General features: G+C 42.5%; 1 protein-coding gene across 1 annotated transcript; it reads right to left on the reverse strand.

Annotated features, from left to right (window-relative positions):
- Positions 1-427: 427 nt before the first annotated feature.
- Positions 428-5,199, reverse strand: LOC308411491 (volume-regulated anion channel subunit LRRC8D). Its single transcript, XM_080905386.1, has 6 exons — positions 5,110-5,199; positions 4,417-4,776; positions 3,196-3,777; positions 2,836-3,086; positions 2,120-2,497; positions 428-2,014 (listed from the first exon to the last, which is right to left on the reverse strand). The coding sequence occupies exons 2-6, from the start codon at positions 4,759-4,761 to the stop codon at positions 892-894; spliced, it is 2,679 nt and encodes an 892-aa protein (XP_080761512.1). The 5' UTR covers positions 4,762-4,776; positions 5,110-5,199; the 3' UTR covers positions 428-891.
- Positions 5,200-14,065: the final 8,866 nt, after the last annotated feature.

The raw sequence follows: 14,065 nt of genomic DNA on the forward strand, positions 1-14,065 counted from the left end.
GGTTGGATCAATTTTGTTAGTTTGCTTTTGTTTCACAGAAATCGTTAAAATTGTATGAAATCTAGACGTTCAAGTCGCGCGAGGCAAAACTCCTCTCCAGGATGTGATGTTAACAGTGTGAAGAAATTCGGACTCCATCAATAAAAGTATATGTAACTGTAATTTCTATGTTTCCTTGCACAAGTCTAAATCAAGCTTTAATTCTGGAAACATTAAGCACTGAGAATTAAAAGTCTTTAGTGCCTTCTAGTGGTCAATGAACGCATTAGTGTTGTACAGCATAAATGTCGTTGAAGCATTACTAACGTTTACAACCTTTTATTAAAATCAGAATTACGAATAACAAACGGGGCGCCAAAGGCCGATAATACGGTAACTGTATTAATAACGAGACGTATCAGTATTTCCAACTATCCAACATGGATACACTGGCATCAGGTCTCAGCTTTCATAATACTTTGAAGAATACTTTTATACAGGAAGCAATCAGGAAGTATCTGCAGATCTGCAGAAATCTTTACAAAAGAATAAATTTTATTGCTCTGTCATCTATAAAATCTCACATTCTTTAACAGGAAAACTACAAATACAGAATGACAAGTAGTGTTATTTAAATATATTAATGGAGATGTCCACACTCATTTGATTTTAACTCACAATTTATGCGTTCATCACAGATGTTCTTATTCAAAAATATTCCAGAAATATTTTTCAATGCAATACAAAGCAGTCCATCTGTTAGTTCTGCATTTTTTAAAAACAAAATGGACAATAAGGGCAGATTGGTGAAGAATTTGCCTGATGCAGTAGTTGAAGAAAAACCTTCTAAATTGTAAGAAACTCCATCAGTGCTTTTATTTTATTATGTCACCAGTCTGATAGCTGTTGTCCTTATATCTGTGATTCCAGAGCAGAAGAGAAGCTCCACTGTGTAGGAGAGAAGTAGGGAAAACTGTCAGACTCGGGCCTGGAATGCTCCTCTGTGTGCGCACCACCTGGGGTGTAAGAGCGGCTCAGGAAGTCTCTGACATGCGGTGGCAAAGAAAGAAGGAGCCAGTTTTCCACCAGGAGACCACCTCCATGCAGCCCTGAGCAGCAGCCCAGTTCAGCAGGCAGTTCTTCCAGATTGTTGCTGCGCAAGTCCAGCCTGCACAGTTGACTTAGAGCTGCAATCTCTCTGGGTAAGAAGCTAAGAGAGTTGTGAGACATATTCAGGGTGCGCAACTCCAAACAGCAATTGAAAAGCTCAGTGGGTAGCCTCTCCAACCTGTTCCCACTGAGGTCCAACTCTGTGAGCAGCTGCAGTGCCTTCACCTCAGCAGGCAGCTCCTCCAGCAGGTTACCGGCAAGCAGGAGCCTCCGAAGGCGTCGAAGAGTGAAGAGCGCTGGAGGAATGCTCTGGAGCTGGTTGTTTGACAGATCCAAGAGCTCGAGGCCTCTAAGCACACCCACGCTGGCCGGCAGTACCAAAACACGGTTGTAAGCAAGTCTAAGACAAGAGAGACGACGAAGGTGAGCCAGACTAAGCAGCTCCTCCAGAGTCCTCAGGTTATTGTGCTGCAGGTCAAGCACCCGGAGGTTGGTCAGTGCTAACAGAGCAGAGGGTAAACGCTCCAGCTGGCAATCCTGCAGATGCAGCTCTGTCAGGTAAACCATCCGCTTCAGGCCCATCAGCACAAGCAGCCTCGTGCCCTCATTCTGGATCTCCAGTCTCACCAAGCTGCTTGCCACCTCGCAGAGCTCACCGGGGATCCGCTGCAACATGCCTCGAATCACCAGCACACGTAGGTGTCGCAACTGGCGTAGGCTCCCCAGTGCCCAGCTACGGCCCACCCCACCGTCACTGCCTAAGCGACCAGAGAGGTGAAGCTCATGAAGGCCTCGCAAGGAGAGGACCCAGCTGGGGATCTCTGATGCCTGAGTGAAGGTAAGCTGAAGGACTTCTAGACGTTCCTGGAGAAAGGCAAGCGCGCTGGGATCCACAGTTGCTGTGCAGTGGTAGAGGTGCAGCTCCCTGTAGTTGGAATGCCACATAAAAGTCCAAGTTAGAGTCTAAAAAGAAGTGAATACTTTAAAAGAAATACTTTCAAAGACTACGCCCCTGCACTGTACAACTCACCTGAGTGAGGTCATGCTGGTCATGTGTGCAGTAAACCTGGTGTCTGCGATGAGCTCCAGTTTGAGGACCTGAAGCTGGCTGAGAGTGAAGAGGGCTGGAGGAAGGCGAGGCAGGGCCACCAGCTGCAGCCTGGAGCGGCCGTCTGCATCCACGCTGATCATGGCGTGCAGCTTCTCCTCCCCCCAGCGCCTCTCTAAGCTTTCCTCCAGCAGCCTGCTCTCACTGACAGGCGACAAAAACACAAAGAGACGCTGGACCAGCAGAGGGTCGTACTGGTCTAACATGTGTATAAGAAAGGCCAGGTCGTTCTTCAGGTCAGGAAAATCTCTCAGGGAGCTCAGCTCCTTCAGTGAATGGAAGGAATATTGCTGCAGAGAGCTGAATTGAATCAAACACACCAAGGCAGAAGAAGAAGAAGAAAGAAAAAACAAAGAGAAACATCAAACAGGATATTTTGTAGCCAAAAACACAGCACTACATTTTTTACCCCTGTAACTAGTTTTCTGATATGCTCATCATCAGGAGCATCATTTATTTATTTATGCTTTTTACATTTAGACTAGTTTCTCTCCTCAAAGCCTGTTAAAGCCTGAAGTAGCACTCATACATACTCTAACTTTCTTTGGGCAAAACTATCCACTTTAAAAATATATATTCCTACCTTTTCTGCGATAAAAACACTGAAAAGTGCACCTTTAACATTTTTTTATTCTAACCTGCTTAAAATCCAGGTGAGAGTGTAAAAATTAAGCAGACCATACAGGCCCAGTAAGGTCAGGTAGGCCGCCAGCAGTTTGCGGAGAAGTGAGGAGAGCACGTGGATACACTCGAAGGTGGCGTAGCCCACCAGGGCCCGCTCCTCAGGGTGACAGGTGTGGTTGAAGGACAGGGAGCCGAGAAGAGGGACTGTGTAACTCATAATCAGTGTTACAATCAGGAGTTTGAAAACTGTCTGAGCCAAGTAGACCTGAAGAGGGAAAAATGGGCATCAAGACTAAACGATTCATGGAATTAAAAAAAAATTAAGGTAGCAAAGAAGTTGATCTGTAAATCTAGCAGACTAGAGGATCTCTTACCTTACAAATGACAGCTGAGCTTTCACAGTGGGACCTAAACTTCCTGACCCTTTCAAACAGCGCCCTCGCCTGTTCCCCATCACTTTTATCCAGACTGATTACCTGGCTGTGGCTGTCAGCCATTACTGATGGGCTGGAAGAAGGAAGTTGCTCCCGGGAGTCAAGAGATACACAAGACACAGTGGAGTTACAGGACAGTGTGGAGGGACAAGGGGATGGAGGGGTGGCAAATGCGCTGTCTATCCTCTTTAAAAGTGGGCTGTCTGTGCCCGAGTCTATGCTCGAGTGTCTTGTGTGGGTCACTGTCGGGGAAGTGGAAGTTCGGTGGTGTGGTTGTTGTGCTCGTCTTCCCTCCTCCACCATCTCCTGGATGCTCTCTTGGCGGGCGGCATGAGACAGGGCCTGAGATGTCCAGGGTGACTCACAGCACTTTGCCAAGATGGATAGGAACTGCTCTATGCGGGATGAGGTGTGGGGAAAGTGGAGCCAGAAGGAGCCACTGGCTACCAGGACGAGGGACTGAAGCAAGGCCATGTAAGGGAAGAAGCGGGAGGACAAAGGCAAAGCTTCATGGTAGCACACCTATAGAAACAGGCAAACAGCAATTGATTGTTTGACCACATGGGGGCAGCAGACATACACTGTGAAACATTAATAACAAAGGGTTACCTGTTAACAAAGGAAGAGGATTAGTATAAAAACTGAAATGGGTGCTAAAGTTATTCTTTTTAATTGAATTGATTTGAATGGGTAAAAGCTTAAAATACAGGATACACTGTAAGCCCAGTTCTGTGAGTATGTCTACTCACAGAACTAGACATACTGGTTCTGTGAGTAGACAGAACTAGTATATACTAGTTCTGTCTACTAGACATACTAGTAGACAGAACTACTAGTATGTCTAGTAGACATACTAGATATACTGTTTGCTGGTTTACTTCTATAGGTTGGCTATAGGGGTAAACCATGGTTCTATCTCCGAGGGTTAGTAAGGCTTAAATAAGCAACACCATGAGAGCTGTGAGTGAGCACTGAAACAGTCAAAGTGTGAATCAGAAGAAACTGGGAGATTAAAGTTCCACTGTAGAGCTGAGATAAGCGGTTTAATAACCTGTGGGTATGAGCAGGTCCTTTTACATAAAGGTTCAGAATGTTAAATATAGCTCACTCTATGCTTTCACAGAGTGAATAACAAAAACAACAAAGCCAGCACTACTTTACCTGGCTAATATAAATGTACTGCTGGTACACCAAGTGCGTGCGCCGACCCCGAGGTGCAGAGTGAAGATTTGGGCCGATTTTGTGTGCGTGGTGTATTTGAGGCTGTGACGATGGAGACAGTCCCACATTGGCACTTTTTGAGTGACTGTGATCACTAGTGTTTGTAGTTGAATCCAAAGGAATGCACACTACTCGGTCCCTGGACAGCTGCTCCGTACAAGCCAGGACAGATGTCATCAACATCAGGACCACCAGGTAGTCCATAAAGACCTCCCACCAGGGCTTCAGCAGTTTAGACCTGTTCTGATGCTGATTCAGAGGCGCTAGCTCTGACAGGGAAAACATGGCGTCCTCTTGGTCCTGCAAGATTTGCTTTAAAAATGAGAAAACTAAGAGGGAACTACAGCACTGACCAAATGTGGAAAGTTGTATTATAGGATCACATCATGAGCTAAACTGCAGAACTGAACTACAGTGAATTTTGTGAATATTTAACAGTCAATTTGATATAATACATAGAAAATCTTTTGAAATTTCAAATAGATGTATTCCAGAAAACTTTGAAATCCTGTTGCTAACTAAGAGTAAACGAATTATATATATATATAAAAAAGTTCACTTAAGTTCTACTTGGCAACAATGCAAATTGGATCATAACAGTCCTTGTTGTTTTATCCACAGCTCTTCACCTACCTGTGCAAATAACTTCTTCTCTTGCTGTTCTCTCTCTACTTGTGATCAACCCACAGCCGCATTACAGAAACTCCAAGCCGGCGCTGTCTGGTTTAGCAGTGAAAAACTTCTGAAACTTACAAAACAAACTCCTCCTGAGCTGACTGGCACAAGGCTATTCAAAAGTTGCCATGGCAGCAGAGGATGTGTGGCTGAGAAATTTAATTCAATGCTAGAAGCCTGCTCAAGACCCACTGGGGGTTTGCTTGCTCCCTTTAACTCCTTCAGAACTGAAGTAGACAAAAATGTGACACACACAAAAAAACAGTGGAAAAATGTTTCCACTGGACAAAGTGAAAATACTTCATATGCATAATGACGGGAACACTTTACCAGCTTTATACACTGTTGGAAAGTTCAATTGACAACACTTCACAATACAGCCTGGTGAAATCTGCCTCCATAAGTCACCAACAGTAGTTCCCAGTAGGCTCAGTAGAACAAGGTGATAACCAAGAAAAGCGGACAGAGTACTTATAGCTCCACTTTCTTCATTCTAATTTTGCAGTACTAGTAGGTATGCGGGCTGTATTATAAACTACCCTAAGCCTTACTTTTTACATTGTAACTACACATTATTTTAGGTGTCAGCTGTAATATATGTCAGTTATTGTGTTTGCAGCTTCATACTTAAAATCCTTATATGGATTAAAGCAAATAATGTCTAGTGCGTCAGATAAAAGAGGTATAAGGTTGCATAACAACATAAACTACAGTAAAACAGTTAACTGAGAGCATTGTCCAGCAGAGGTCGCTGAAGTTACGGTACCGCTCTGACTGCACTCAACTGTAGTCGCACACATTATCTGTGAATGCTCCTCGTGTGCCGCTCTCACCACTTAATTACAAAACCTGAGCTTCTGTAGTGAGACCTTAAAGGTCAAAGAACTTTGATGACCAAAGTTTTGAAACTGACTTGTGAGTATTTTTGTGTGTGTGTGTGCAAGAGAGGGTCATAATGTAAATTTCTGGTGTGTCATTTCCTTGATATTTAGGCCACTAAACAATCTGGAGCAAACACTCAAACTGAAAATGAACCACAAGATGAGCTACTCCACACAGCTGGTGTATGTGTGTAAGTGTGAAAACTGTGTGTGTGCGCGCGCGCGTGTGTCTGCATATGTGCATGCTTTTGAGAGTGGGGCCTGGTTTTACAGAGCAGAAACGAAAAGTGGTGTGGAAGATGCAGCAGTGGTGGCAAACATTATGTGTGAGCGAGAAATGCATTCACTCATGCCACAGAGAAAAATCTCAAGATAAATTCTGCAACTGTGACTGACGAGGACAGTTCTTCAGATAACATGCTCAGCTTCTCTACGTAAACATTCAAACCCACAATACCGCCCCAGATTGCTGAGCGTTTATTAAATCTAAAAGCTTTACATAGCTGAGAATTGCAGTGCAGTTTTACACCGACTGCATTAGATTTTCTTCTAAAGCTCTCTTTCTCTCTTTGCTTGTATGCATATGTGGGTGTGGGTGTTTGTGTACGCTTATGCTGACAATGGTTATATGAAGTGCTGTATTAGTACCCCTACTGTTTACTCATAACAATCAAAAAAGCTGAATTTGGAAGTCTGTACACTTCTCGCCTTCAACCGTTGCCATCTTGGTTACATAGATGAATGGCAAAGACCGCTAATCGAAGAAACTTCTGGGATGAAGCAGAGTTAAAACATCTTCAAGAAACTTAAAGAAGTCCAGTCGCTTTTCTTTCTAAGCTCCTTAGACCTCTAATCTTTCCTCTTTCTACAAGTTTTAGACCAGTAGAAGAATAAATTATCATTGGTGTTATAACTATGGTCTCCACTAGTTAACAGTGCTAGATTGTTCTACCTTTTAGCTTTGCTCTTTTTGCCTTCATAGTTTGCAAATGAATATATGGAATCCTATGAAAAATTAAGTACTGCTGTACTCCCCACCATTCAATAGGTTGTAGAACCACATTTAGCAAGTTTAACTTAAAATAATTAATCTCGCTGAGATTTGGGCTGTCTCTAACATTGTACTCTTCTTTACTGTGTTATGCACAGCTCTCTTGCGCAGCATTTCAGTTAGGCTGAAGTCCACAAACCGAGCTCAAATCATCAAGACTCTACCACTGTGCTTTAAGAGTTGGTAGGAGGTGTTTGTGCTGGTATGCAGTTTGCTTGTGGTGGTGTGTATCACGGCCAAACATCTCTACTCTGGTCTGGTTTGTCCAAATCCAAGAAATGCAAGAATTCTTATGGTTTGTTCAAATGTAACTGCCAACCTAAGCCGTGCTGCCATGTTCTTTTAGATAGAAGATGCTTTCTCCTGGCAGTTGTTTCAACTCAAGCCTTACTTGTTCAGTCTTTTCTAATTGTGCTGTCATGGACTTTAACATTTAGCATGCTAATTGAGGCCTGTAGAGGCCAAGATGTAGTTTTGATTTATTTCAGTTTTTCTGAGCATTGGCACCATCTGACCTTAGGTTGAGTTTGCTGGGAAGATTGTTTGACATAGACGTGAATGTTTAAAACCAGCAAAGTCCACAAACATCTGCTGCTACTTTCGGCTGATTTAGACTTCTGCTATGAATCTTTGTATAGCCTACAATGTAATCTACGCAAGTAGTTGATGTCTCTGGTATTTAAGCTTTATGTGCTAATTACTATGTGATTGTTTTATATGCCGTGCCAACAGAAAGAAATGCTGTGACTTCTTCCTTCCTGGCCAATCACAGCAGTTGTGGGCAGCTTTGCAGTTTGGTTGGCATACGTCAGATTACGCTGTAGTGTTTCAGAGGGGTTTCGCTTTTCATCATACACACAGTTGTGTGAAAATGTTTCCATGTAACTGTATGTATGACAGATGCAACACATCAAATTATGGCGTTGCAATGGAACTTGTGATTTAGCGAACAACAAAGCTCATTATTTTCTCCAAAAGCTCCTTTGCTTGCTAACATGTTAAAGCTGAAATATCTGATTTCCTGGCTATTTAGAGTCAGCTCACTAAGCATTAAATGTACTATTGACCTTACATTTCTGCAGCATGTAAAGCTGTATATTAAGGGGTATATGCTAAAAGTATTTGACAGATGAAAGCTACACTTTAGCTTTAGCTGAGGTACCCACCCCCAAGAGTCTGTCCATACTTATTTAAATGGGAGGGCTATCAGTATGTGCTAACTCACAGGAAGAAATTAATGCACTTCCATAAACGTCAGTCTACACATTTAGGGTAAATGCTTGTGTATGTGTAGTGGCCAGCCTCAGCACAGCTAAATGTGATAAACAAAATAATATTTGAACAAAAGTCATTACACAGAGAGCTAATCAACTCAAGTCTTTGTATTTTTCTCTTGTTTTCAAAAGAGAGCACATTATGGTTTCCATGATCTCACTGCAAAATAAACTGAGGTTTTTCTATCTCTTTCGGGGAACGTGGCTACAAAATTAGAAAGCAGGGCTGTGGTGCGATGAACATTACAAGGGGCTGCTATCCTATAAACACCCTCGGTTTCAAAGTTGTGCTCTAAACCCTGCGGCTTCACACCTTTTCAACTGCAATATACACACACACTGTGACGCACTCACACACCCTTGCCCATAGGCAGGGATGTTTTGGGTGGGGTTGAGTTAGGTGACAGGATTCACACGACCATGTCATGAAAAAACATCACAAGTTTGCAACAAACCTCACACATCAAATGGCTAACATCTTTAATCACAAGCAAACAGCTCAGACACCCTTCACAATGATGGCGAGTTTATGGTAAATATTCTGTAACTCCGATGGAATTATTAGAATTAGTAGCTGACTTATGATCAGAAGCAAGGCCCTTTCTGTAAATGTTCAAGACTTTTTAAATAGACACAAAGAAAGTACACCCGCTGTTCAATCTGAACTTTATGTATCAGGATGTAATAAAAATAATTTAGCTCTTTAGCAAGTCTTAAAATCACATAAATACAACTTTTGATGAACCACAAAGCATGACATATTATACCGTGTCTTTGTTTATTTATCTAACAAACACTAAGAAAAAATGTAGGCGCACGTGTGAATAAATAAGCACACCCTTAATTCTTTAATAGGAATTAGGAGGGCAAGAAACAGGCAGGTGCTACAAATCACTTGATTAACTGATCATCGCCAAGTGTGAGCACCTCTATAAAAGCTGACGCTTTGGTTGTTTGCTGGTCTGGAGCTTTCAGGTGTTTGTTAACACAAAAGCGAGGAGGAAAGACATCAGCAGTAACCCTAAATAAGCAACTGTTGCTGTCCATCAATCTAGGAAAGGTGGTATATGAGGTGTAAACAATTTGAAGTCCGTCATTCTACGTTCAGGACAGATGCCAGATCCCAGCAAAATCACCCCAACCCTGGCGTTTTGAGCCAGGCTGCCCACCATGATCGGTCACAACAGCAATGCTAATGATGTATATGCAAAAAAAGAGAGAAATACAGTATTTAATCACATTATTTTCTCTTTAAAAATGCATTGCAAAGAATAATTGAACTCATTTTACTACTTTTTGTTCGTGGTACCACTGATGGTGTAGCTGAAGGGGAATTCTAGTTTCTTTTTCTCGCAGAAGGAAGGTAGGAGAGAGTTCATTGGGCAATCCAGTGTCAGTAATGAAAACAATGCTAGTTCCTGTATACTGTACTAGCAACTTGGTTTTGGCGTTCGGTGTATGCTCTGCCTGCTAGCATCTTGCACCCTGGTGTTATGTGCTGGACTGTCTCTGGAGCATCTTTGCACAGGGTGTGGCTGAGGTCTTGTCTTGTGTGGTAGACCCCAACCTTGCTGGAGCTTCTGCTTTAAACTTGTTACTGTGCTGCCAGGATTAGTGCCTCTGTTCAGTCCAGGATTTCTCAGTATCAGCCACTTCCTCTATCTGCCGATGCATGTCGTGCAGGGGCCTGTCATTTCATGACAATTCCTCCTCTAGCTCCTCTTCTTTCTCAAATTTCTGCTGCCTGAGGTATTCACTAAGGGCATGATCAGTTTTGGCCATTTTCCTGATGTACTCATGGATGTTTGCCGTTTCGTCCTGGAAAGTGGTTCTGACACTCACTAGCCCTTCCTTCCACTCAGCAGTGGCTTCTGTCTCCTCCTTTGGTCAGCGTATTATCCCAGTGGGCTATCTGATGACTGGCAGGGTGTAGGTGGTGATTGCCCAGGTCTTGTTCTTCCCATTCAGCTGACTCCTCAGGACTTGCTTATGTGGTGTTGCAGCTTTCCTAGGTACGTGTTGTTGTCCTCAGTGTTTGCAGTGCTGCCTTCTGTTAGTACAATCTCCTCAGTTCTGACTACCTTCCCTCTCTTTGTTGCCATCCGACTACACTTTCCCACCTTGAATGACATTCCAATGTTATTGCTATAGATCCTAGTGGTATGGATCAGGGAATCGATGTCTCATTCACTCCTGGCATACGGCTTGTTGTCATCCATGTAGAGGAGGTGACTGATGTTTGCTCCATTCTGTAGCAGGTATCCATTGGTGGGGTCCAGGCCTGTGCAGAACATCAGCAGGGACAGCATCTCCTTGGTAATCCAGCACTCGATGGTCACTTGTGCTTTTGGCTTGAAGTTGGCCTCTAGTGTTGTCCGCCACATCCCCATCAAATTCCTGATGAAGGCTTTTAGGGTACTGTGGACAGTTCCAGGCATTCCAGGATCCATGGATCAATCCAGTTTAATGGACCATGAGGAGTGGCCATTAAAGCTGCCCCATAGCCTGTATGATTATATCGACAAAGAAAAAAAGTTAGTTTGAACTACGTCTAAGCCAGATTACCAGTATGTCATTTTACCAATCCAGCCTGCATGTAAGGCTCAAAAAAAAGAAAAGAAAAAAAGAGCTACATCTCAGAGTCTACAGGCCTCAGTCAGCATTTTAAATGTTAAAGTTCATGACACCACGATTAGAAAAAGACTGAGCAAGTATGAGAGAAAGCCTCTTCTCTCTAAAAAGAACACAGCAGTACAGCTTAGCTTTGCAAAGCTGCATCTGAACAAACCACAAGACTTCTTTGGACAGATGAAACCAAAGTGGAGAAGGTGCCCACATGAACCTGGGCACATTGCTGTAAGTGAGAAAACCATGAACTCCTCTGTGTACCAACGTATTCTCGAGTCAAATGCTTGGCTCGGTAAAGCTTGGCTAAAACTGGGTCATGTAACAAGAATAAGCAGAGGAGCAAATTTACCACAGAATGGCTGAAAAAGAAAAGCATCAGTGTGTTGCAACAGCCAATTCAAAGTCAGGGACATTAAGATAGCTGTGCATAAACAAATACCCGCAAACCTGTAAAGAACAGCAGGCCAAAACTCCTCCACAATGATTCATGGGACTCATAAAGATACACAGAAAATGTATCCGGTTGTTCAGTCTGACGTCACTAGCCGTGTCTGGGTCTAAACTCCGCTGCAGGTCCATATATCAAACGATCACTGTGGCATTACTGAGAGTTGAAAAACTGTCTAAAGTCTTTCATCTTTAATAAAATGATCAGCGTTCTGCTCTACCAGGTGTAACAATTGAGTTTAACATCCAGGCATCCATGAAAACGGAATTTATGACATTTAACGGAGTTAGAAGTTAGCAGGGAGTTAGCTCGCTAGCTTCTATCTAAATACAATATAGCATGTCCTGACTGCGGGGTTTTGGAAACAAATTAAAACATACAGCTTTCTTATCACTTCCAGCATAAATGAAGACAGAAAACTAAACAGCAGTGACGTTTGTAGGGTTACTGAAGTTTGGCTAGCTGGTATATAATGATGTGCTACGTGACCACTAGCGACATAGCTATGTTAGCATAATATAAACAAGCTAACTTTTTTTCCACTCGATAAAAGTTAACGTGAGTTTTCTCGGTGGTCAGAAACAAATGTAATCGCATGGCAGGATGCTGTAAAAGGACCAAACTTCAGCCAGGAGAACAACTGAGATAATTCATCTACAATACAAAGTTAGTCATTCATATACTGCTGCATGGGCTGGGCTGTAGTTACATCCTAAGGTTTTAAAAACTGAGCTTAAATAAATGATTAGTGGTAATAAAAGCCGAGGGAAGTCAACAGGGATCACTGACTGTTTTAGGAGCTTTTTGAGATCAAATAGAAGAAAATACATAGCATTAAACATGTTAACAACATAAAAGCCATATTAAACGCAGACTACTTTAGACCCGGAAGTAGGATTCGTCGCGTCATCACTGAACAACCGGATTACTGCTAAAGATGGTTCTACAAGCTGCTGAATCATGGTTTGCAGTGCTTTTGCATTTGGTTTTTTGTTAAAGAAATAGAGACGGTGTAATATACTCTAAGATTGTACATAGATAGCTTTAAGACTTGGAAAAACCCAGATAATAAATTTTTTGGTATGCCTGTAATCACAGGTCTATTTCCTTTTAGAGCTTGTGGTTATATATTTAGAGTCTCTCTGGGGATGTAGGCAGCAGCTGTCTTGGGTACCTTGTCATTGATGAGTTCTCACACCCCCTTACCTTTCTGTAACCCTGCTCTGTCATAGTCACGCAAATCTCAGTTGGATGAATGTGTAGGAGTGGGGATGCCCATTTGCTTGCTAAATTTGAGAAAATTTCTGTCTCCAATATTGTCATAGTTACCATAATTTGTTTGTCCTCCTTACACAGAGTAGTGGCAGCTATAGTTAGTTTAGTGGCGCTGCGTTGGGTGGTAAGACTACAAACTCTTCTGGTTCAGTAATTTGTTAAATGAAAAAATGTGAAAATTTGGTTTTAAATTGAATCTGTGGCATTTTCAATCTGACAGCAATTGATTGAAAAGAGTAGGAGGATGTGATAAGCGGTAACACAGAAAGAAAATACCTCAGCAAAATACCTCCTTCCTGTTCAGTGGGTGGCACAGGCCTGGTTGGAAGTATTGTGGCTTTGCTTTTGTACATGGCCCTGTAATATAGTATAATATTGAGAGCTACAGCAACCAGTTCCCATGGCTATAGATACAGTGTTACACAACATAAGTGCATCATATCGTAAAGCACATCTGGTGTTTTTCCTGCCACTGCTGCGGCCCTTTTATGTTACTGTATATAGCGCTTTGTACTTTGACGAAGCGCTTACTTGACACACACTCAGGACATTACCAACATCGGCATCAAATTCTCACAAAGCTGTTAAACTTTTACGATTTCCTCCCCTCAGCTAAAAAAGAAACTCCTGAACTGTCCATAACCTTTGCTTTTTTGCCAACCAGAGTGAGAGAAAGTTGAAAAAGTTGCGAGGAAATGAGTGTAAAACGGGTGGGTGGGGGTAAACTGTAGACACAAGAGAAGCTGTTGGCCGTGAGAAAGTGGCATAGCGCTTCATTCGTCAAGTCCCCTGACTGAAACCACTGCAAGCCACCAGCCACAGCAGCTACACAGATAAACAGCAGCGAGACTGTAGGCTGACCTCGAGGCTGCCTGATAACGTGAACCTTCTCTTCCTTTGATCGTCGATAACGATTCATTTGAAGTAATGATGTCATTAAATGTGCTAGATACACCCACTCTGTTCTTGCCAGTTATAAAAAAGTACAAAGACTTTTTTCGTAATTAAGTTGCTGCATATGCAGAATATCCAGAAACATCGCTGAGATGTGCTGTCTGGCTCAGTGGCTCTGAACATCACATATTATGGAAAGTGATCCATCTTAAGCTGTAGTTTTTAAGCTCGACTAACCTGATGTAGGTGTGTTTGCTCACACAGCTGACTTTTCTCACATGGTCTGGTGCAACTTTGAAGGATATAATGGATTTACTATTGGTGCACTGTCAACCTGATGTATAATAATTAAAGATGGAGCTCAACTGCATGCTAGATTAAGCTGAAGAATAATCTGTCACTTGTTGTTCTTGCATTTTATCTCACTGCTAAGTGTTTACTTAAATCATCACTATCAGAGACT

The sequence above is a fragment of the Rhamphochromis sp. 'chilingali' genome (assembly GCF_963969265.1).
Source record: "Rhamphochromis sp. 'chilingali' genome assembly, chromosome: 15".
NCBI lineage: Eukaryota > Metazoa > Chordata > Actinopteri > Cichliformes > Cichlidae > Rhamphochromis > Rhamphochromis sp. 'chilingali'.